The 22511-nt window shown below is 45.9% G+C and overlaps 1 protein-coding gene across 5 annotated transcripts in view; it reads left to right on the forward strand.

Moving 5' to 3' along the window:
- PTPRM (protein tyrosine phosphatase receptor type M) overlaps positions 1 to 22511 on the forward strand; it is a 765589-nt gene that overhangs the window by 734905 nt on the left and 8173 nt on the right. For all 5 annotated transcript variants that reach the window (XM_032602620.1, XM_032602624.1, XM_032602619.1 and 2 more), the window contains 8 exons: positions 394 to 548; positions 784 to 919; positions 2663 to 2812; positions 3500 to 3673; positions 4667 to 4798; positions 9015 to 9140; positions 13348 to 13511; positions 19531 to 19666. In XM_032602620.1, the coding sequence (XP_032458511.1) occupies positions 394 to 548; positions 784 to 919; positions 2663 to 2812; positions 3500 to 3673; positions 4667 to 4798; positions 9015 to 9140; positions 13348 to 13511; positions 19531 to 19666 (1173 nt within the window). The remainder of the gene's footprint in view (positions 1 to 393; positions 549 to 783; positions 920 to 2662; positions 2813 to 3499; positions 3674 to 4666; positions 4799 to 9014; positions 9141 to 13347; positions 13512 to 19530; positions 19667 to 22511) is intronic.

Genomic DNA, 22511 nt, shown 5'->3' on the forward strand with positions numbered 1-22511 from the left:
GTTCCTTCCCGTCCCCGTTCTGTGCGTCCTCTGTGGACTCGCTCCTCACACCGTAGGATCTAAGTGACACACAGACCTGTTACAGAGCCTGCATTAACAGGTGTAGAAAGAAGCCTCAAGGAATCCCAGCAACACACCCATTTGCTGCCATTGCACCTGTTAATTAGCGTTTTCCCCAAACATCCCCTCCCCTTTCACCCCCACGAAGATCTTCCTCCCTGTGAGGAGGCTTTCAAAGCCCGTATTGCACCTAAGAATGACCCTCTTCCCAGCAGCTCACTTTCCCAGCCCCGGGGCTCCCTGACTGCTTAGGGGTCCTTGGCGCCCTCCTGGCCCCTCACCGTTTGTTCTCCTTTGTTCTCTTCCTGCACTGTGCTGACCGACCCCTGGCAGCGAGGTGTTCATGAAATACGCGAGATCAGACAGTTTCACTTCACGGGCTGGCCGGACCACGGCGTCCCCTACCACGCCACCGGGCTGCTAGGATTCGTCCGGCAGGTGAAATCCAAGAGCCCGCCCAACGCAGGCCCGTTGGTGGTGCATTGCAGGTGAGGGGGGCCCGAGGCTCCAAAAGGAAGCACGGGGAGCAGTGGGTGCGGGTCTCCTTGGGGTGATGGAAACGTTTGGAAACTCGATGGATGCGAAGGCGCCAGGTGCCACTGAGTTGTGCACTTTACGATGGTCATTGCGTGTTATGTGAGTTTCACCGCAATAAAAATCTAAGCAGAAGCAGGAGCACGGAAGTCCTTTCTCCTCCACTGACTGAGCCCTCTCTCTGTGCAGCGCCGGTGCAGGGAGGACCGGCTGTTTCATTGTCATCGACATCATGCTGGACATGGCCGAGAGAGAAGGGGTGGTGGACATCTACAACTGCGTCCGGGAGCTGCGGTCTCGGAGGGTGAACATGGTGCAGACCGAGGTACAGCAGCTCCCGACCGCCCGCCTGCCCTCCCTCGGGCTCTGACCCCAGTGCCCGCCCTGCACCTCACCTCCCAGGGCAAGGGGAGAGAAGAGCCAGCAGTTCTGTCTTCAGAACCCCCAGGAGAAAAAGTGAAGCACCTGGCCATCCTTCTTTCCCTCCCTCCCTCCTTCTTTCCTTTTCTTTTTCTTTCATAAACACACAGAAAAGGCCACGAGTCTCCCAGGTAACAGAATCTGAGCCTAACTTTCCCCTTACTTCTGTGTCCAGGGTCCAGTCGAGGCTCTACGTTTAAGCATTCGGGGATTCAATACCATTTCTTTTTACTGTGTCTTTTAAACTAGCTGGTAACCAGAGCGAGACCACTCCTGAGAATAGCCAGGCATTTGCCAAGTAACCTTTAAGGTAATCTCTGTGCATTTCGTTCTCTTCCTACTGTCCTTAAAGTTCCGTCCAGTGGCCTGGTATCATGGGAATTCGCCCATTTTCTGGAAGTGCTCTATACGGACTAGTACTTCTATAAGTTAGAACTCAAGGTGTATCAGGACTTTAAGTATTTGAGAAAAAGTATTCCATCCTGCTCCTAGGAAATTTACATTTTTACTACTATTTGATCCTTTTAAGTAGGCATTACACCCACCACCTGGAAAATGATTCATGAAGTAGAATAAGACTCCCTTACATTTAGGTTGTGCATTAAAGTTTACAAAAGCCACTGGAAACCTAATTTCATTTTTTAACTAACAGAGAAGAATAACAGAAACTGTAAATGCTGCTTCCATGGTCTTTTTTCTTTAGAACAGAGTTTTTGTTTTAAAGATAATAATGATCATAATGTATTTTCAATGTACTTAACAGTTGATCAAATGTCACCACATCCCCTTTTTCTCACTCAATCCATTTCTGAGATGTTGTTTAATAGGACTGGGCTGTTTTCAAGAATTAAGAATTCAAGTTATTTATAGAAATTAAAGTAAAAAGTAATGGGCCTCTTTTGCATTTCATGTAATTGGAGAGCAATAATAAATATGCTAACACTTTACTAATTAACTGTAGGGAAAGCCAGGGCCAATTCAGAATTAGAGGGTGGGTTTTTAAACCGCAGGCTTATACGTACACACGAGAGCTCTTCCCTGGACACATAAGGACTTTCGTAATCATCGCATTAATTAATGTTTCAAAGTAAGTAGCTCTGAGTGCTCAGAACTGTTGATTTTTCATAGTGATGTCAAGTTTCCCTGGACCTTTCTTTGCACTATTAATTTGGTTAGCACATTCCTCTTTTCATTATATGTAGGTAAGATTCTGCTATTTCCTCATCTGAAATACTGAGTTCCAAACTCGTGGGATCAGAATTGCAGAGACAGTGTAGCTCCAGTCACTCCCACATGACAGTGCTTGCTCTGGGATTTATCAGCGTCTGAGTGGTTTTCATCGATCTGTTTACGGCTTCTGCATTGAGCCCCTGTTTATCTCTTCCTCCCACTATACTGTACGCCGCACATGGCCAGTCACCAATGTCCCCGCCGTCCCGTTAGGGAACAGGATTACTGGTCCTGGAATAAGCCCCTCCTAGCGGTCAGGTCCTCTCCCCTGCTTTCTCTCTGGTGGGAGGGCGTTGTCTGTGATGGGTGGACCATTGTTCTGTTTTCCTGTCTGTGTGGGGCTGCGTTCCCTCCTTCTCTAGTTCTTTCTGGTTACCTTGGTTTCTCTACTACTAACGAGTCCCGTCTGCTTCGCCAGGAGCAGTACGTGTTCATCCACGATGCCATCCTGGAAGCCTGTCTTTGTGGGGACACCTCGGTCCCTGCTTCCCAAGTCAGGTCTCTCTATTATGACATGAACAAGCTGGATCCACAGACAAATTCAAGCCAGATTAAAGAGGAATTCCGGGTAAGTCATGCTAAAGGGACAGGTGGCCGGCTGTGGCCTTGCTCCTTAAGAAGGATCTCAGAGTCGGCTCCTGAACCCATGAGCCAACACAGGGTTTCTTAGCCTCGGCACTGTTGACGCTGGGGACTCGATCATCCATTGCCATGGGGGATGTTTAGCAGCATCCCTGGCCCCTACCCACTGGATGCCAAGAGGCCTCCACCACACCGTTCTGACAACCAGATCATGTGCAGACATTGCCAGTGTCCCCGCGTTGAGAACCACTGGTCTAGCAGAGCCAGGCCCCCCCTTAGCAGGCAGACACCACACTGTCCCACAGTGTAACACAGGTGCAGCCGGACCAAGCAATGTACATTCAGGGTGCTTGCCGGCAAGAGTTTCTTCGTGCAGTTCCTCATATTCACGTTGGGTCTAAATGCACCTGACTCGCCGATCTCCACCAGCCTCTTACCCCCAAGCGCCCAGATGTCCAGCCCTAGTCGGACTCGACGGCACGTAATCCTGCACACCCATGGTGGTCCTTATGTCTGATGGGCACTGTCTGTGGACCAAGGAGCGTAAAGAGAAATAAAAATCCAACTGTGTCAGTGGGGTTCGGGGAGGAGGGGGACATCAGCTGCAGGAAACGTGGGTCTCCCGAGGTCTGAGACAGGTTCTCTTCCCAAGTGTGTGTCCTCTGTCCTCTAGACCCTGAACATGGTGACACCGACCCTGCGCGTGGAGGACTGCAGCATCGCGCTTCTGCCCCGGAACCACGAGAAGAACCGCTGCATGGACATCCTGCCCCCTGACCGCTGCCTGCCTTTCCTCATCACCCTCGATGGCGAGAGCAGCAACTACATCAACGCCGCCCTCATGGACGTGAGCCCCCTCGCCCCCTAGGCAGGGTGTGGGGGGATGGTCCTCCAGGGACAGTGCCTGTGTTACCTCCTGACTCCTCTGCCCTTGTTTTTTTTTAAGATGTAAACCGTATTTGCAACAAAGTGCATTTCAGATTCCGTATCTGTTTCTGTGTGAGGACCAATGTTCTTAGTCTCTCTGAGAGCCCCAGTCCAGGCGATTGATAAATGAAAGATGTCTCGGTTACTCTCTGAGCTTCAATTTTTAACCTCCTGGCCGGAGAGCAAGAGACAGCTATTAAGTCACGAAAGCAGCGAAGTGGGATAATATGGTTTTTGCAGCATTATTTTAGTTGCCATTCCTCCTCATTTGGGCGGTAATTAACATGGGGGGAAAATTGCCTGTCAGCACAGATAGTACACAACTCATTACTTCCTGTCTGTCTGTTTACTTCTAACTGAATGAACATTTGCTGTTCAGTTGATGGGCAAAGTGAACGGGTATTTTCAGTGCTAATATGGAAATTTTAATTCTATTGGTGTGATATCAGTAAAAGCGCATTTAAACTTGTTTGAAGCTCTGCAGAGCTGTAAAAAGCATGTGTGTCCTTTGATGGCAGGAATAAGTAACACCATCACACATTTAAATGACAAGCAAACAGATTTTAGGAAAAACAGAACTATTTTAATTATGCATATTTTAAAGTAAAGTTAAATTTCTCCATTAAAATAGTTATGTATAGGGCCAACGTTGCCTTTCTACCAGAAATACCAAAAAAATTATGAAATACTGATTAAGTTTTCTTAGTATCAAAGTGAGATTATTTTATCATTATTATTCTGCAGATGAGTCTATATTTGGTCTGTTTTGGCATTGACAATGGTGACAGAATTCAACAATTGTTAAATACATTCAGTGTTTTATGTCACAAACTCCCATGTGTACAAAATAACTTAGCTTCCTCCTGTTACATTTTCCTGGGTATATTTGGATCTTTCTTGTTTGTGTTTGCAGAGCTATAAACAGCCCTCGGCTTTTATAGTCACCCAGCATCCTTTGCCAAACACAGTGAAAGACTTCTGGAGGCTGGTCCTGGATTATCACTGCACGTCTGTAGTTATGCTGAATGATGTGGATCCGGCCCAGGTGAGACTCAAGATTTATGGCCATCAGGGCCCGTGCACGGGGTCAAATCTGTGTTTGCTTTGTTTGCACATGGAGAAGTTCAGTCCCCCGTTGGCAGGTCACAAACGCCAGGCAAGGACGGAGAACCGGAGATGCTAAAAACCAGTGTTAAAAACCAGATGGGATTAGGGGTGGGCGCAGAAAATAGTCTGAAACCAAAAGAGATGGTGGGAGTGACAGGGCGAGACAGGGTCAGAAACTGGGCTGTTACCGAGGGATAGAAATAGTGACCAGATGGGCTTCCCTGGTGGCGCAGTGGTTAAGAATCCACCTGCCAATGCAGGGGACATGGGTTTGAACCCTGGTCCCACATGCCGCGGAGCAACTAAGCCCGTGTGCCAGAACTACCGATCCTGCGCTCTAGAGCCCACGAGCCACAACTACTGAGCCCATGAGCCACAACTACTGAAGCCTGCGTGCCTAGATCCTGTGCTCCACAACAAGAGAAGCCACCGCAATGAGAAGCCTGTGCACATCAACGAAGAGTAGCCCCTGCTCACCGCAACTAGAGAAAGCCAGCGCGCAGCAATGAAGACCCAACGCAGCCAAAAATAAATAAAATAAATTAATTTTTTTTAAAAAAAGGAAAAGAAATAGTGACCAGAGGGAGATACAAGGTAATGGGCAGAGTCAGAGCTGAACCAGAGTGTGAAGGTTGCAGAGCAAGCAGACCAGGACTGTGAAGAAAGGCCGTCAGCCTCTGACACAGTCCCAGATCCCGTCTTGGAGCATCTGTGCGCCTCCTGGCATGGCCCACTTGGAGCCCTCAGGTGGCGGTCGTCATGGAGGGGGTGGCAGTGCAGGTCGACAAGCCATTCTAAGGGACAGCAATTACTTTGTCAGCTCTTTGGTAACGATATTAAAAAGAAATAAAACTGGGACGTGAAGATAAGAAAAAGTCAGAATGATCAATGGGGCTTTTTCATAGCTCTTCTTCTTAAACATGAAAAGGCAGAGACCTGGGTGGTGGTGACTCAGTGTTAGTAATGGAGTGAGAAGCATTTTTTTAAGGGACTTGTTAGGACAGCGTGAGCACAGGGACCCTGGGAGCTGGATGTATTGCCTTAGGGCCCGGCTATTCCAATCGAGGGCTGACCTGCTGTGACGGAGGCCCTTGTTAAGTAGTTTGAACTTGGCGTGTTGTAAGAATAAACTTGCTCTGGAACCGAATTAATTTTCTATCTCATAGACACAAATCCCTTAAAAAAAAAGTCTGAAGTATTGCAGCATCCAAACTGGACGAGAGTTTTCCTTCCTAAAATCCATTTGATCGTCATCCATCTGCCATATATTCCATGGACCTTCACTTCAATTCTGTAATGTTTTTGTTTTGTTTTGTTTTGTTTTGTTTTTGTTTTTGCGGTACGCGGGCCTCTCACCGTTGTGGCCTCTCCCGTTGCGGAGCACAGGCTCCGGACGTGCAGGCTCAGCGGCCATGGCTCACGGGCCCAGCCGTTCTGCGGCATGTGGGATCTTCCCGGACCGGGGCACGAACCCGTGTCCCCTGCATCGGCAGGCGGACTCCCAACCACTGCACCACCAGGGAAGCCCCTGTAATGTTTTTAATTATGTTTGAGGCACTACGTTATCTTGTTATGGCTCTAGCCTGAAGACTAGTTAATGAAATAATAATGGTAGTCCTTGCCCTCATCTAGTCCTTTTTACTTAAGAACCTTAAATATTTTAGGAGACTTCCCCAGTGATTCTTCTCCAAAGGATAGATGGCAACCGTTGATAAAGACAAGCAGACACCACAGCTGGGGGGACTTCAAAGACACAACTAGAAGTAGGACCAAGGATCCTGATTTTCTAACTCACAATGCCATGGGTTAAATTTCACTCATTCAAGAGTCCTTAGTCATAGACAGAGTATAAGCGACGGTTCCCTCTTCAGAATCGCTGTTTTTCCCCTAATGTGAATCCTGAAATGTAGTGATACACTATTTTTTTTATCATTAGTGATCCAGACATCAGTGATTTTCACATGTTCTTTTTGAATGACAGTGTTTGAATTCTAAAGCTGCATTCTAACCCCAAACTGTCTGGACTCACACCTGGCAGGAGAGACAGAGAAGCCCCAGTTCCATTCAGCAGACAGAGTCAGAGAAAACATGCTCCTGGGATTCAGCCTTTTAGAGAACACTGAACGGAGCATTTGAACCGAAAGTCTTTGCAATTGCACGAGAATAGCCCTCAACTACTTTAAGTATTTATAGGTCTGGTTCATGGACATGTCATGCACTATTTAAGCCATTTTCCACACGGTTTCCTTGGGCAGAATGCAGAATGCCGTGTGCCAGGAGCCAGGCACCAGCCCGGGCCGTTCCTGTTTCTCTGGTGTAAGTGACAAGCTTTAGATCAGGGCCTGAAGTGAGAGAGTCAACAGAGAGCAAAGCTGGCTCAGTCAGGAGAAAATGGGCAGAACGGTTCAAATGTGCGTGTTCGAGCTTTTAGGACCAGCTCAGCTTCCCATCATACACCTGTTAATTTTAACAGTGGGTACCTTCGGGTATCAAAAAGAAGATAAAACTTCAGCAGGCTATCTTTTGACAAGGCAGTTTTATAACGTCACCAGGAAGCACTGGTGAAGAAGGAAAAATTTCGTGGAAGTATTATTTTTATTTATTTATTTATTTATTTATTTATTTATTTTGCGGTACGCCGGCCTCTCACTGTTGTGGCTTCTCCCGTTGCGGAGCACAGGCTCCGGATGCGCAGGCTCAGCGGCCATGGCTCACGGGCCCAGCCGCTCCGCGGCACGTGGGATCTTCCCAGACCGGGGCACGAACCCGTGTCCCCTGCATCGGCAGCTGGACTCTCAACCACTGCGCCACCAGGGAAGCCCGAAAGCATTATTTTTAAATAATAAATGTAATTTCTAAAATACTATAGACTTAGCTAATGTAAAAAGGACACTTAGTTACTCTACTTTCATTCTTGATCATGAAATCCAAACCTTTAACTTCTGTAATAGAGGGAGGGAGATGGCTTCCGTTGACCCACTGAAAACTATCTTACAATCTTGGATGTAAATCAACTGTTGTAACTTTTGATGATGAGATTTCAGATCCTTTGGAAAATAAAAGTCATCAGTAAAAGGAATTTCAAGCAGTAGGTTCTCCCTTCGTGGTACATCTTTCTGCTTAAAATGAGATGTCCTTCATCTGCTCTTGGCCCAAAAAGAAACAGATCGTAGAATAATGAAGTAGTTCCCTCTTGCCCCTCCCCCCAGCCACTTGCCCCTCAGGTAAATCAGAAAGAAAAACGTTAAATGCTGCTCCCAAAACATCACTGCATACCAAGTCCCCAAAGAAGTTTCATTGCAGACTTTAAATGCCTTAATTAAGGTCTTCAGGCTTTCGAAAAGGTTTGGGAGAACAGACCAGGGGGGTTTCTCACCTATCTCCAAGTTCAGTGTTTCTGTGGGCAGCAGTAAATGAAAGCCCCTCCCTCATCAGCCACCCTGCCCAGCACCCCGCCCTCCACCCTCATGTCACGTGCATCACATTCTTGCAAAAGTCCTAGTTTCCCAGTATCACCAATACCTGGAGTTTGAGACTCTAGGAAATTGTGTCTTTAATTAAAGCCACCTCCAGGTAAAAACAGCAGAGCAGTTACTCTTATTACACCAGGTTTCCTAGATGTGAGCTGGGAGGGTTTGGACCAGAGCATGAAAATGCAACCCTACACTGTTATCAGTATCTTGTCACAAAACAGCCCTGTTTTTAAAAGTGACTACAAACTGCAAGGCAAGCCCAGACAGGAGGTTGGAGATTTGGGTGTCAACAGGTATGTCTTCATCTCAAGTGTCTTAGGTCTTATAGTGGCAGCTCGTGGCATCTCCCCAGGGCCTGAGAAGAGTTCCTTTCAGCAGCAAAAGGGATCTTACAGCATGTGTTCAATAGCACCCACATGACCTCCTTGGGAAGCAGAATTCCTCGTGGCTTAAAGATGCTTTCAGAGAAAATGGAGAAAAAAGTACTAGACGGACAGGTGGATTTAAGGGCTCAGTCAACAAGAAAGTCCTCAAGTCGACTTGCTGGAAGGAAAAGAGAAAAGAAAGGAAAGGAAGTGAATCGAGGGCGTTTGGTCCTGATGCCGGTAGTGACCACATCCAAACTGTGAGCAGTAAATGTATTTTTATCATTAACGTCGCGTCTCTGTGTTCTGAACTCAGTTGTGTCCGCAGTACTGGCCAGAGAATGGAGTCCACAGACACGGCCCCATCCAGGTGGAATTTGTTTCTGCTGACCTGGAAGAAGACATCATCAGCAGGATATTCCGAATTTACAACGCAGCCCGAGTAAGATCCACAGCCACCGTGGCTGGTGTTGTGGTTTCATGATTTTCTCATTCATTGAATAGGTAGAGTGTCTGTGTCAGTCACTGTTCTGGGAGCTTGGAGTCTCTTCAAGGAGTTTGTGAACTCACTGACCTTATGGAGCTTATGTTCTAAAGGGAGAAGACAGACAGGAGAGGATAAAGACAACGCATATCCTACTAGATTTGTTAGCAAGCAGTGGGTGCTGTAGGAAAAAAAGTGGGGAGGCAGAAGGTGCCGGGGCCTGGACCAGAGGGGAGAGCAGATGTGCCAGGTGAGCAAGGGCCCGACTGGAGTGAAGGGCCAGCCATGTGCTCTCGTGCAGGCAGCTTTGCAGGCAGAAGTGACAGTCAGTGCAAAGGCCCTGAGGTGGGGCCTTGTCTGGTGAGTTCCCGGAACAGTAAGGAGGCTGATGTGGCTGCAGCCCAGGAAGTGAGGGTGGGAGTAGCTGCTAGGGCCGAAGTCCGAGGGGTCGAGGGGACAGAGATCACGTAGGACCTTGCAGGCTGCTGCCAGGACTGGGGCTTTTGCTGTGAAGGAAAGAAGGAGCCGTTACAGGGTTTTGAGTCGAAGAGTCATGAGCTATAACCTGCCGTTTAAAAGGCGCACTCTGGCTTCTGTGTTGAGAACAGACAGTAAGAGAGACGCATCAGGAGGCTGTTATAATAATCCAGGCGAGATGGGACAAAGCAGGACGGAGTGGCAGCAGGGGGAGGGGTGGGAGGTGCAGACACTGATGTATTTTGACGGCAGAGCCGATCGGATTGGCCGATAGTTTGGATCCCAGGGAGTCGAGGTGGTTCTCAGGATTTGGGTCCTGAGAGCTAGATGGAGCAGACATTAACCAGGTTAGGAAAGGCTGTGCGGGTAACGGGATTGTTAGGGGTGGGGGAATGCATGGACAGAGGGTCCGTTCAGGGAGGGATCATACTGGATTCAAGATGACTATTAGATGCCTACGTGGGAATATCAAGTAGGCCCTCGAGTCTGTGAGGGTGGAATTCAGGAGAGAGGTCTGAACTGGAGACACAAATTGAGGACTTAGTGGAAGATTTAAAGCCATGAGACTGAATGAAACCATCGAGAGAGAGAAGAGAAAGGGACCGGGGAACTGAGCATGGGGCCTCCATCAGCAAGAGGTCTGGGAGGAAGGGGGCCAGGGCGGAGAGGAGAGAGCAGTGACGGGGGAAGAACAGCCAGGAGGGGAAGGGGAGAGTGAGATCCCCTCTGTCAGGTGCCACCGACAGCCACAGAGGATTTAGCCCGAGAGGTTTAGCCATGGCCAGGTTACTTCCTGAATCCTGCACTTCCATCTAATTATGATGAAAGATTAATTAACTATTGATATCTTAGCAAGAGTCACACCAAGAAGCAGAACCGTGTTGTACTCGCAGGAAACAGGGTGTAATCTGTGTCTCCCTGAGATCACAGACATTGCCAGGTCATAACTTATCCTTTACCTTTAATTTACCTGTAATTAAAGTCAAGCCTTTTTACCACTTGCTGCCCACTGTGGTCAGTGCTCAGGTTGGCACTATTTTTCACAAAACTGTGTGAGCAGAGGCCCAACCGGAGTGAGGGGGCCCTTTTGCAAAGCAATAGCATTCTGCTTGCTTTTATTTGTCTGGCCTGTCATTGGAAACACATGGATTTTTTTTTAACACCTTTATTGGAGTAGAATTGCTTTTCAGTGTTGTCTTAGTTTCTGATGTATAACAAAGTTAATCAGCTATATGTATATCCCCATATCCCCTCCCTCTTGCGTCTCCCTCCCACCCTCCCTATCCCACCCCTCTAGGTGGTTGCAAATCACCGAGCTGATCTCCCTGTGCTATGCAGCAGCTTCCCACTAGCTAGCTATTTTACGTTTGGTAGTGTATATATGTCCATGCTACTCTCTCATTCTTCCCAGCTTACCCTTCCCCCTCCCCATGTCCTCAAGTCCATTCTCTACGTCTGCATCTTTATTCCTGTCCTGCCCTTAGGTTCATCAGAACCTTTTGTTTTTTTTGTTTAGATTCCATATATATGTGTTAGCATACAGTATTTGTCTTTCTCTTTCTGACTTACTTCACTCTGTATGACAGACTCTAGGTCCATCCACCTCACTACAAATAACTCAATTTTGTTTCTTTTTATGGCTGAGTAATATTCCATTGTATATATGTGCCACATCTTCTTTATCCATTCATCTGTCAATGGACACTTAGGTTGATTCCATGTCCTGCCTGTTGTAAATAGTGCTGCAATGAACATTGTGGTACATGACTCTTTTTAAATTATGGTTTTCTCAGGGTATATGCCCAGTAGTGGGATTGCTAGGTCATATGGTAGTTCTATTTTTAGTTTTTTAAGGAACTCCATACTGTTCTCCATAGTGACTCGATTATCAATTTACATTCCCACCAGCAGTGCAAGAGGGTTCCCTTTTTTCCACACCCTCTCCAGCATTTATTGTTTGTAGATTTTTTGATGATGCCCATTCTGACTGGTGTGAGGTGATACCTCATTGTGGTTTTCATTTGCATTTCTCTAATGATTAGTGATATTGAGCATCTTTTCATGTGTTTGTTGGCAATCTGTATATCTTCCTTGGAGAAATGTCTGTTTAGGTCTTCTGCCCATTTTTGGATTGCATTGTTTGTTTTTGATATTGAGCTGCTTGTATATTTTGGAGATTAATCCTTGGTCAGTTTCTTCATTTGCAAATATTTTCTCCCATTCTGAGGGTTGTCTTTTGGTCTTGTTTATGGTTTCCTTTGCTGTGCAAAAGCTTTGAAGTTTCATTAGGTCCCATTTGTTTATTTTTGTTTTTATTTCCATTTCTCTAGGAGGTGGGTCAGAAAGGATCTTCCTGTGATTTATGTCATAGAGTGTTCTGCCTATGTTTTCCTCTAAGAGTTTTATAGTCTTTTGCCTTACATTTAGGTCTTTAATCCATTTTGAGTTTATTTTTCTGTATAGTGTTAGGAAGTGTTCTAATTTCATTCTTTTACATGTATCTGTCCAGTTTTCCCAGCACCACTTATTGTAGAGGCTGTCTTTTCTCTATTGTATACTCTTGCTTCCTTTATCAAAGATAAGGTGACCATATGTGCGTGGGTTTATCTCTGGGCTTTCTATCCTGTTCCATTGATCTATCTTTCTGTTTTTGTGCCAGTACCGTACTGTCTGGATTACTGTAGCTTTGTAGTATAGTCTGAAGTCTGGGAGCCTGATTCCTCCCACTCTGTTTTTCTTTATCAAGATTGCTTTGGCTATTCAGGGTCTTTTGTGTTTCCATACAAATTGTGAAATTTTTTGTTCTAGTTCTGTGAAAAATGCCATTGGTAGTTTGATAGGGATTTCATTGAATCTGTACATTGCTTTGGGTAGTATAGTCATTTTCACAATGTTGATTCTTCCAATCCAAGAACATGGTATATCTCTCCATCTGTTGGTATCATCTTTAATTTCTTTCATTAGTGTCTTATAGTTTTCTGCATACAGGTCTTTTGTCTCCTTAGGTAGGTTTATTCCTAGGTATTTTATTCTTTTTGTTGCAGTGGTAAATGGGAGTGTTTCCTTAATTTCTTTTTCAGATTTTTCTTTGTTAGTGTATAGGAATGCAAGAGATTTCTGTGCATTAATTTTGTATCCTGCTACTCTACTACATTCATTGATTAGCTCTAGTAGTTTTCTGGTAGCATCTTTAGGAAGCTCTATGTATAGTATCATGTCATCTGCAAACAGTGACAGCTTTACTTCTTTTCTGATTTGGATTCTTTTTATTACTTTTTTCTTCTCTGATTGCTGTGGCTAAAACTTCCAAAACTATGTTGAATAATGGTGGTGAGAGTGAGCCACCTTGTCTTGTTCCTGATATTAGAGGAAATGGTTTCAGTTTTTCACCATTGAGAACGATGTTGACTGTGGGTTTGTCATATGTGGCCTTTATTATGTTGAGGTAAGTTCCCTCTATGCCTACTTTCTGGAGAGTTTTTAGCATCACATGGTTTTTTATAATGGCTCCAGATTGAAACTCGTAACTCTTTGGGCCAGTAGATGTTTCCTTCGTTATTTACAGGCAGGCCCCCTCCTTCCCTCGTGCCCACTGGGATGAGTAGGTGGGATCAACCCGCTGGAGCTCAGCCCCAGGAATAATGCCTGCTTTCTCTCCACTCCCCGCTTGTTGCCCAACTCTCTGCAGCCCCAGGACGGGTACCGGATGGTGCAGCAGTTCCAGTTCCTGGGCTGGCCCATGTACAGAGACACGCCTGTGTCCAAGCGCTCCTTCTTGAAGCTCATCCGCCAGGTGGACAAGTGGCAGGAGGAATACAATGGTGGGGAAGGCCGCACGGTTGTGCACTGCCTGTAAGTGCTCAGATCCACGGGCTGACGCCCTGCTTCACTGCCTCTCATTTCACTATAAATGGAGAAGAAATAAGCAGGTCTGAGTGAAAGCTCACCAGTCCGCTCATTAAGTGTTTGGTTTGCTTTGCAGAAAACAAGACCATGCACGTTTTACATTTGGATGGGGTGTCACTGCTATAAAATGAGCCCTGACCTTGTGGTTGGGAGCCAACCCCCCACCTCAGAAAAACAATACCTGGGTGGGTTCAGTGAGCTCCTACCAGCTCTTGAGAGCCCATCGTTAAGCTTTGGGGAATTTTCTGAGCTGGTTGTTAAACTGTTGGTAACTTGAAATCATCGGTGGTGGGGGTATTTACATCACGGATGTCAGCAAAGGCCACAATCCGGGCACCCTCCCTGATATGGAAAAGCTGGTTTACCAGCTCACTAGTTGGTAATTCTATTGGATTTCATGTCAGAGGTTTCAAAGGAACCGTCTCCTTCTTCTTTGTGGTTTTAAGACAGTTTTGTTTTGTCTCATTTTGTTTGCCTGGGGATATATATATATTGGGAAGATTTGCTTGCAGCCAGTGTCTCCAAACTGGTTTTCCCGGCTGGCAGTTTTAGCAGGTGCTAAAATGGGAGAACTTGGCTACAGAATGATGGTTCCCAACCTTGGCTGCACATTTGGGGAGCTTTAAAAAAAAAAAAAAAAAAAAAAAAAAAGCACTATGCCCAGACCACAGCAAAACCACCTAAATCAAAATCTCTGGGGGTGCGAGGACCTGGATTGTTTCAGAGTGCCCCCAAGGTTGAGAGCCACTGGCTCGAGTCTCCGTGCTTTTCAAAGCACTTTCACCTGCATTTTCTCGTAGGTGATGGTAGCAGCTAATCAGCCAGTTGGAGCTGGCTTAATGGAGCCGGCGATTAGAAAGCCCTGCAGTCAGGGGAGATGGGTAGAGAATTTGTGGAAACTGAAAGTATTAAGCTGATGTCTCTTTTCGGTGGAGTGTCATTAGAAGCGCACAGTGAGATCTCTCCCGAAATGAAAGGAAGATAAAGCTCTACTACGGGCAGACCGACCCTTGTGAAATCAACGGGCGAAGCTAAGGGCTGGGTTACCGTCCACTCGGTGCTGTATCTCCCGCAATGCAGCCCCTGTACCCCAAACCCCACCCCCACCCCGGGGTCTGGGAGCCCCTTTCGGCACCGAACGTGGCAGTGTCTCCTCCTGCAGGAAACTGCTGTGCCCTCGGAAAGAATCATCCCTGCCCTCCGTCAGAGGCCCCACCCCCAAAACCTTGCCTTCCTTCTCAGGGACCCAGTTCATTAAAAACATCTCCACGGAGAAAATGTCCAAAAGGATCGATTAACAGCTCACGTCCCCGTTTTTATTTCTCTACGCCCAGATATAACTTCTGATCAGAATATAATCAGAGGGTCACCTGTGTGAGTTCATACAAGCCCAGCAAGGAAAACTGACATTTTGGTTAGAGTGTGTATTCGATCCGTTAGGTTTCTTGGAGATACTAAAAATAGTTTGCAGTTACCGATTTCTGCGTCTGGACTCCACCAGCGTCTGGACTCCACCAGCGTCTGGACTAGGAATGCCACGCTTCCTAGTAGCTTCCTAACAAGGGCCAGTGCTGTAACCCAAAGGGCTACATCCCAAGAGGGGAGCTGAGGCACAGGACAGGCCTGAGGGGAAGACACAAAGACCCCTTGAATCACTGCACTTCATAGCCATACTCTCCCAAGGCACAGCTGCAACCCCGAACTAAACCATTACATCACCACCCCACGTGGCGGCTAAGACAGCGGGCTGTTCTTTAACTCCAGTGGACGTGGTGGGCACCTGCTGCTTCTGCCCTCCGACCGGCCCAGCCCCCACCCCCCTGGACTTTTCTTTGGAACCACCGTCCCCACCAAAAGTCCCTGCTGTTCCTGTGGGGCTGCCTCGTCCTCTCTCAGCATTACGGTGGGCATGAGACCCAGGCCTGCTGAGGATGCTGATCGTTGTTGAGATTTAAAAATCTTAATCTAAGGTTTTTTAGTTGTGGGAACATGCCAGGAAGGGATGCTTTGACCCCCAAAGGCAACCTGCTTTCCATCTCTAAGGAGAGATCTTCGTATTCGGCAAGGCGCAGCGCCACCTACTGGCATTGGGCAGAGCGTCCCTGCCCGAGACGCCCTCCAGGGCTGTGAATTAGATGGTTCCTTGAGCCGCATTATGGCTCGCACTAAGCAAACGGGATTCTTTTTCTTTACACATGTCTTCCAGCTAGTAAAACCAGACAGAATGGAGAGAATTAAGATATCACCATCTTTCAACCCTTGATGAAAGTAATGGAAGCAGACAGTGGTCGTCGATAGCTGCTGAAAGTGTTAGGTAAAAAGCTGATGGGGGAAAAGCAGTGAGGCGCCAGTGCAAAGAGAGAACACAAACTAAGGGAGCAGAAGAGAAAGTCCAGGAACGGAGCCACACCTCGGGGTCTCCTGATTCACAACAAGGTCCACAGCACACACCTACTGCAGGGCAGTGGTGTCCCTTCTCATGCTACACACAGAAAGCACCTCCAGGTGGATTGTAGACCAACACATGAAAAGGAAAACAATGAAGCTTCTGGAGAAAATCTTCAAGACCATGGGGTAACCAGAGATGTGTTACACAGGACAGTATCCATAAAGGAAAAATTGGTAAATTGGATTTCATTAAAGCTAAGCACTCCTGTCCATCCAAAGACCCCAGTGAGAGTGAAAACACAAGGCAAGACAAAGAGTTTTGCGCTACATACATCTGACAAAGGATTCATAGCCAGAATGCCTAAGAACTACTGCAAGTCAATAGGAAAAGGATAGACACTCCAATTGTTTGGGCAGAACACTTGATAAGAACTGCATTTTTTAAAAAAGAATAGCCAGATAGCCAATAAGCATAGAAAAGGCATCATTAGTTTTCAGGAAAATACACATTAAAATACATTAAAATCGGATGCCCCTGCATGCTCACCAGAATGGCTAAAATTTAAACGATAAACAAATAAATGATTCTAAGTGTTGGGAAGCTGTGGAAAAACTGGACTCCCAAACGCTGCTGGTAGGAAGTAAATATGTACAACCATTTTGGAGCTGGTTAACAGCATCTACTAAAGCTAAATATAAATGTATCCTCTGAGCTCTTCTCCTCCGAGGTCTGTGACTACAGAAATGAGTCATATATGCAATAGGAAACATGCTTATAGCAGGTATACTCATAATATGGAAAGCTGCAAATATCCCAAACATTTGTCAGCTCCTAGATAAAGAAATTATACAAGAGTACGATTATACAGTAGTATATCCATTCAATGGAATTGTTCTCAGCAATGTAAGAGAACAAACTACTGATACGATATGGATTATTCTCACACAGATGATATTAAGTGAAATAAGCCACTCAAAAGAGTATATACTGTATGATTCCACGTATTCAAAATTCCAGAACAGACAAAAGAAACTTATGATGCTAGACGTGAGAACAAAGATTATCTTGGGGTATTGATGGTGTTGATGAGGAAGGAATATTGGGAGGAGGGGGGTTCAGGGGGCTGATAGCAGTCTGTACCTTGATCTGAATGGTGGTTACATGACATATGCATTTGTAGAAGTTAACAGAGATCTACATTTACTGTTTGTGGACTTAATTATAGGTATGTTATACTTTATCTAAAAAATTGATTAGGAACTTAATCATGGAATGATCAAGCTGGCATTGGAACACAGAGATCAATCTTAAAATCACAGAACAGGTTGATATCTTGTGCCTGCTTCCCAATGAAAGTTCATTTATAAAGTATCCTTGTCCAGAAAAAAAATCCTGAATTCTTATGACGCTCTGGAGCTAACTCCCAATAAACAGGAAGTATAGGGTTAGAAATTGGTGTGTTAAGTGCTTCTCAGAGATACAGTGAATGAGAACAACCCAGAATGTGGGTTGTCACTTTCCCTGCAGGGGAAAATGACCCCATTTCCTCAACAAATAAATTGCCAAGAGAAAAAAAGAAGAGAGCAAAGAGGAACCTATAGATTAAAATAAACTTGCAAGACATGTCAACCAAATTCAACACGTGGACTTTGCTTGGATGAGGATTTGAAAAAGTTAGCTGTAAGAAAATGTCTGAAACAATCTTGGAAATTTGTACAGTGTCTAGAAATTTGATTCTGTTAAACTGTAGTGTTTATTTTAGGTGTAATAATAATGATATTGTGTTTGTTAAAAAAAGGATCCTTTATCTACTTGGAAAAGAGGTTGATTCCAGAGCTGGTGCAGGGAAGGAGATACAGGATGAGTGTAGAACATCTTGTGGTTCTAGAAAGTAAGGAAGTGCTTGAAAAGAGATGGAGGAACCAGCCTGATGGAGCTCCTACTGGCCCAGACCGGAACAATTTCAGCAACAAAATAAATATGGATACTATTTTAGCTCATAGAAGTGAAATTAATATGTATAAGTCTAAAGTGACAAATAAATAATAAAATAGAAATAAATAAGCAAATAAATTTTCAAATGGTGGCTGAGAGACAGCTCTCTCTTTAGAGTAGAATGTAGAAGGAGAGAGGGAAGTGAAAACCAGTCAGGCAGATATCACTGTGACTTGTTGCAGATGGGACCTACCAATGGACACTAAAATCAGCCGGTGAAACTTTGAGGAGAAACAAGATATTTGCATAATCCCAAAGTATCTTTCCCAAGATACTTACTAACTACAAAGAGAAGTTATGATGGTAATTTACATAACTACACAGTGAAAAAATCTGCCAGACACCCACTGTCTTAATAAGCGACCCGGGGTGGGATAGGCAGGGTGGGAGGGAGGCTTATGAGGGAGGGGACATAGGGATGTATGTATATGTATAGCTGATTCACTTTGTTACACAGCAGAAACTAACACACCATTGTAAAGCAATTATACTCCAATAAAGATATTTTAAAAAGAATATAGTAGAATACAACATTGTAAATCAACTATACTTCGATAAAATAAATTTAAAAAAAAGAATATAGTAGAAAAGGCAAAAAAAAAAAAGTGACCAAGGTCAACATCACAAGCAATAAGACAGTTCAACACCATGAACCTTCAAAGGAGGTAACAGCCCTTCTGTGGCTTTCTTGCCAAAGTGCATAACCTCATTTCCAGTGATGAGAAGGCATCAGACGAACTCAAATGAAGGACTTTCTACAATTTGTATTTTGTGATGACTTCTCAAATCGTGGAAGGGGACCATGGCTGTTTTCTACATCTCACTCTATATTCCATACTCTACAAAATAACTGACCAGTCCTCTTTGAAAGTGTCAAGGTCAAGAAAGACAAGGGAAGATGGAGGACTGATCACATGGAAGAGACTAAGGAGGTGTGACACCTAAATGCAAGGTGGGTCCTGGACTGGATCCTGGACCAGAAAAAGTGGTGACACTTGACTAAGGTCTGTAGTTTAGTTAATAGTGTTATACCAGCATTAACTTCCTGGTTTTGACCATCTGCTATGGTTATGTGACATTTTTACATCGGGGAAGGTGGGCAGGCAAGGAACTCTCTGTGCTATTTTTGCAGTGATTCTGTACATCTAAAATTAATCCAGAATAAAAAGTTTATTTAAAAAGAGCCCTTATGTTTTAGAGATAAATCATGACATGCTAATGGATTGTTTAAGGCCAAATCCATCTTTGAGCATAACCCACACCCATCACAGTTTTCCTGCACATGCTACACGAGTTGTTTATTGAGAATTTTCCTGGGTGGTCCCTTTCCATAAAAACCGGTAAATTGCCATATCAAGTTACATCATCAGGGCAGAGACGTACTGGGAGAGCAGGATGTGCCAGTTTCGCATCACCTCCAGTCAGGTGACCCCTGGGCCCCATTTGCAACAGTAGAGGGATGGGCCCAGGTGGAGAGTCCCAGCCAGGAGGGCTTAGGCAGCAGGTGCACACAGGTGGTGGGAGCCGTGCGGTACGAGGGCGACCCAGGCCCACCACCGGCCTCTCCTCCTCTTCCCACAGGAACGGGGGAGGCCGCAGCGGGACCTTCTGCGCCATCAGCATTGTCTGTGAGATGCTCCGGCACCAGAGGACGGTGGACGTCTTCCACGCCGTGAAGACGCTGAGGAACAACAAGCCCAACATGGTGGACCTGCTGGTAGGACCCCGTCCATCCCACTCGGGGGACCCTTTCCCAGTTAGCGTGAGACACCCGGCCCCTCGCTCAGGCTGACCCCTGGGAGGGAGAGACTCGTGTTCACAGGGAAATCACTTCACTCGTGCAGGTTTTTCTCCCTCGTTCTCCCTTCCTCTGCCTTTTCACAAGGAGACTCAGCTCAGCACATTTGACACATGGAAATAGTTGAAACTCACAAGCGAACATCCTGATTAATTGCTGTTCTCGGCAGCGCCTTCCACGTGGCTAAGCACTTCATCTTCACAGAGAAGAAATAATCATAGCACATGAAATGCCAGATTTTCAAATTACATATTTTATAAATAGCTTAATCACCTAATATTTATCAAAGCTGGGAATTGGAGTTTGACATCCAGACGATTGCATTTAATTACGGTGGTGGCCGTATCTGAGGAAAGGATGAAAGAGGTGGAGAAACAAAGCACGATGTGGAATTATTTTCTTAGAGTATTTCATGAAATCTCTTTTTTGTGCGGAGCTGTTGAGATACCAACCACTGAGACTCAAATAGGAGGATAGCTTAAAGGAGGAAGCTTTTCGATGAGGTTTTTGTACTTCTCTGTCAGTGGAGGAAGGATCGGGAGGAAACAGTAAGACCGACCCCAAGGTGGGGAGAATGGGCGGGGGCGGGGGTGACAGGGTCACCGATGAGCTTGGAAAGCCTGCGTCCTGGGTGCGCAGCACTGCAGCAGGGGGTTAAAATTGTAAATGTAATAAAGGGACTAAAGAGGGAGTTGAGATTCAAGCTGAGGCTGAAGAAGCAGCCATGGCCCCTGCCTGGGATGGCCACATCCGAGCCCTGCTTGGCAAAAGCCCTGCTTCCCCCACTGACGTGCCTCACGCCCAACGAGCTGCTCCCGCCCCCAGGAGCACCGTGCTGCCCAGGGAATTTGTAAACAGGCACCTGTTTGGCCAGGTGCAGACTCTCAAACCATCAGCAATTACCATGTTGGTTTCTGTGAAAAAAGGATCTTGCCCCCCACGTGGCAGCTCCCTTCCCTGCCCTGCCCTGGGGACGCCCCTGCAAACCCACCCTCTAGTCTCAGCTCTGCTCATTGGAGTGAAGTAACCTCAGACAAAGTACCTGGGCTATTGAAGTCGCCTTGGGCACGTCGCTCTCCTTTCCTGAGCCTGAGTCATGTAAATTAGGGATAGTGTTGGTTTATTGAGATCATCCCACAGGATGATATGTGTGATAGTGTTTTGGAAGCTGCCCAGGTGAGAAAGACCTGGTCCCTGAGAGTGGAGGGGTCTACGGGGCACGGTGTGGCCTGGTCCCTGAAAACGAGTGCTGGGTGAGGGTGAGGGGGCCGCCGGAGTGCAGCATGTATACACACGGTGCTCGTAAGTGCCTTTCCCACGGCCCAGATGTCACGAGGATGGGCCAGGAGGCAGACCCTCACATTCCATGCCCGGACTTCACTAGTCAGAGAACTCTCTCACTCCCGGGACCACCCCCATCCCGAATTTTAAAGAGTTTCCCCGCCATGGAATTCTCCATCTTCTGGGCTTAGGGCAGTTGAGAGAAGGCCAGTCGGGCAGTTAGAGGCGGCCTGAGTTTAGAACAGATAAGCAGATTGACAGAGGATGGAAACAAATGCATAATGGAAATATTCTGACTGTGATGTCGTTCGGTATTTAACGCCCTGATTCAGGGACGGGTGTGTTGCTTCCAAACTTCAGTTGGTACTTGAAAAAAGCTGACCTTGATTTTTTTTTTAAATTTTAGTTCCCTCTCACTGTAGCCTGAACTAAGCAGGTCATTAGAAGCAGACCCTTCCAGGCCTTTCCCCCAGTGGCTCTGGCTACAGCTTCCATCACTCACCAATTTTTTTTTTTTTTTTACATCTTTATTGGAGTATAATTTTTCTACAATGGTGTGTTAGTTTCTGCTTTATAACAAAGTTAATCAGTTATACATATATGTATGTTCCCATATCTCTTCCCTCTTGCGTCTCCCTCCCTCCCACCCCCCCATCCCACATCTCTAGGTGGTCACAAAGCACCGAGCTGATCTCCCTGTGCTATGCGGCTGCTTCCCACTAGCTATCTACCTTACATTTGGTAGTGTATATATGTCCATGCCTCTTTCTCGCCCTGTCACAGCTCACCCTTCCCCCTCCCCATATCCTCAAGTCCGTTCTCCAGTAGGTCTGTGTCTTTATTCCTGTCTTACCCCTAGGTTCTTCATGACATTTTTTTTCTTAAATTCCATATATATGTGTTAGCATACGGTATTTGTCTTTCTCTTTCTGACTTACTTTACTCTGTGTGACAGACTCTAGGTCCATCCACCTCATTACAAATAGCTCAATTTCGTTTCTTTTTATGGCTGAGTAATATTCCATTGTATATATGTGCCACATCTTCTTTATCCATTCATCCGATGATGGACACCTAGGTTGTTTCCATCTCCGGGCTATTGTAAATAGAGCTGCAATGAACATTTTGGTACATGACTCTTTCTGAATTATGGTTTTTTCAGGGTATATGCCCAGTAGTGAGATTGCTGGGTCATATGGTAGTTCTATTTGTAGTTTTTTAAGGAACCTCCATACTGTTCTCCATAGTGGCTGTACCAGTTCACATTCCCACCAGCAGTGCAAGAGTGTTCCCTTTTCTCCACACCCTCTCCAGCATTTATTGTTTCTAGATTTTTTGATGATGGCCATTCTGACTGGTGTGAGATGATATCTCATTGTAGTTTTGATTTGCCATCACTCACCAGTTTTTATGGGCAGGAACAACATGGCTTTTCCCAAATCCGCGGTGCAGACTACAGGACAAGGGTGATTTTACATGAAGG

The sequence above is a fragment of the Phocoena sinus genome, chromosome 14 (genome assembly GCF_008692025.1).
Source record: "Phocoena sinus isolate mPhoSin1 chromosome 14, mPhoSin1.pri, whole genome shotgun sequence".
NCBI classification, from domain to species: Eukaryota; Metazoa; Chordata; class Mammalia; order Artiodactyla; family Phocoenidae; genus Phocoena; species Phocoena sinus.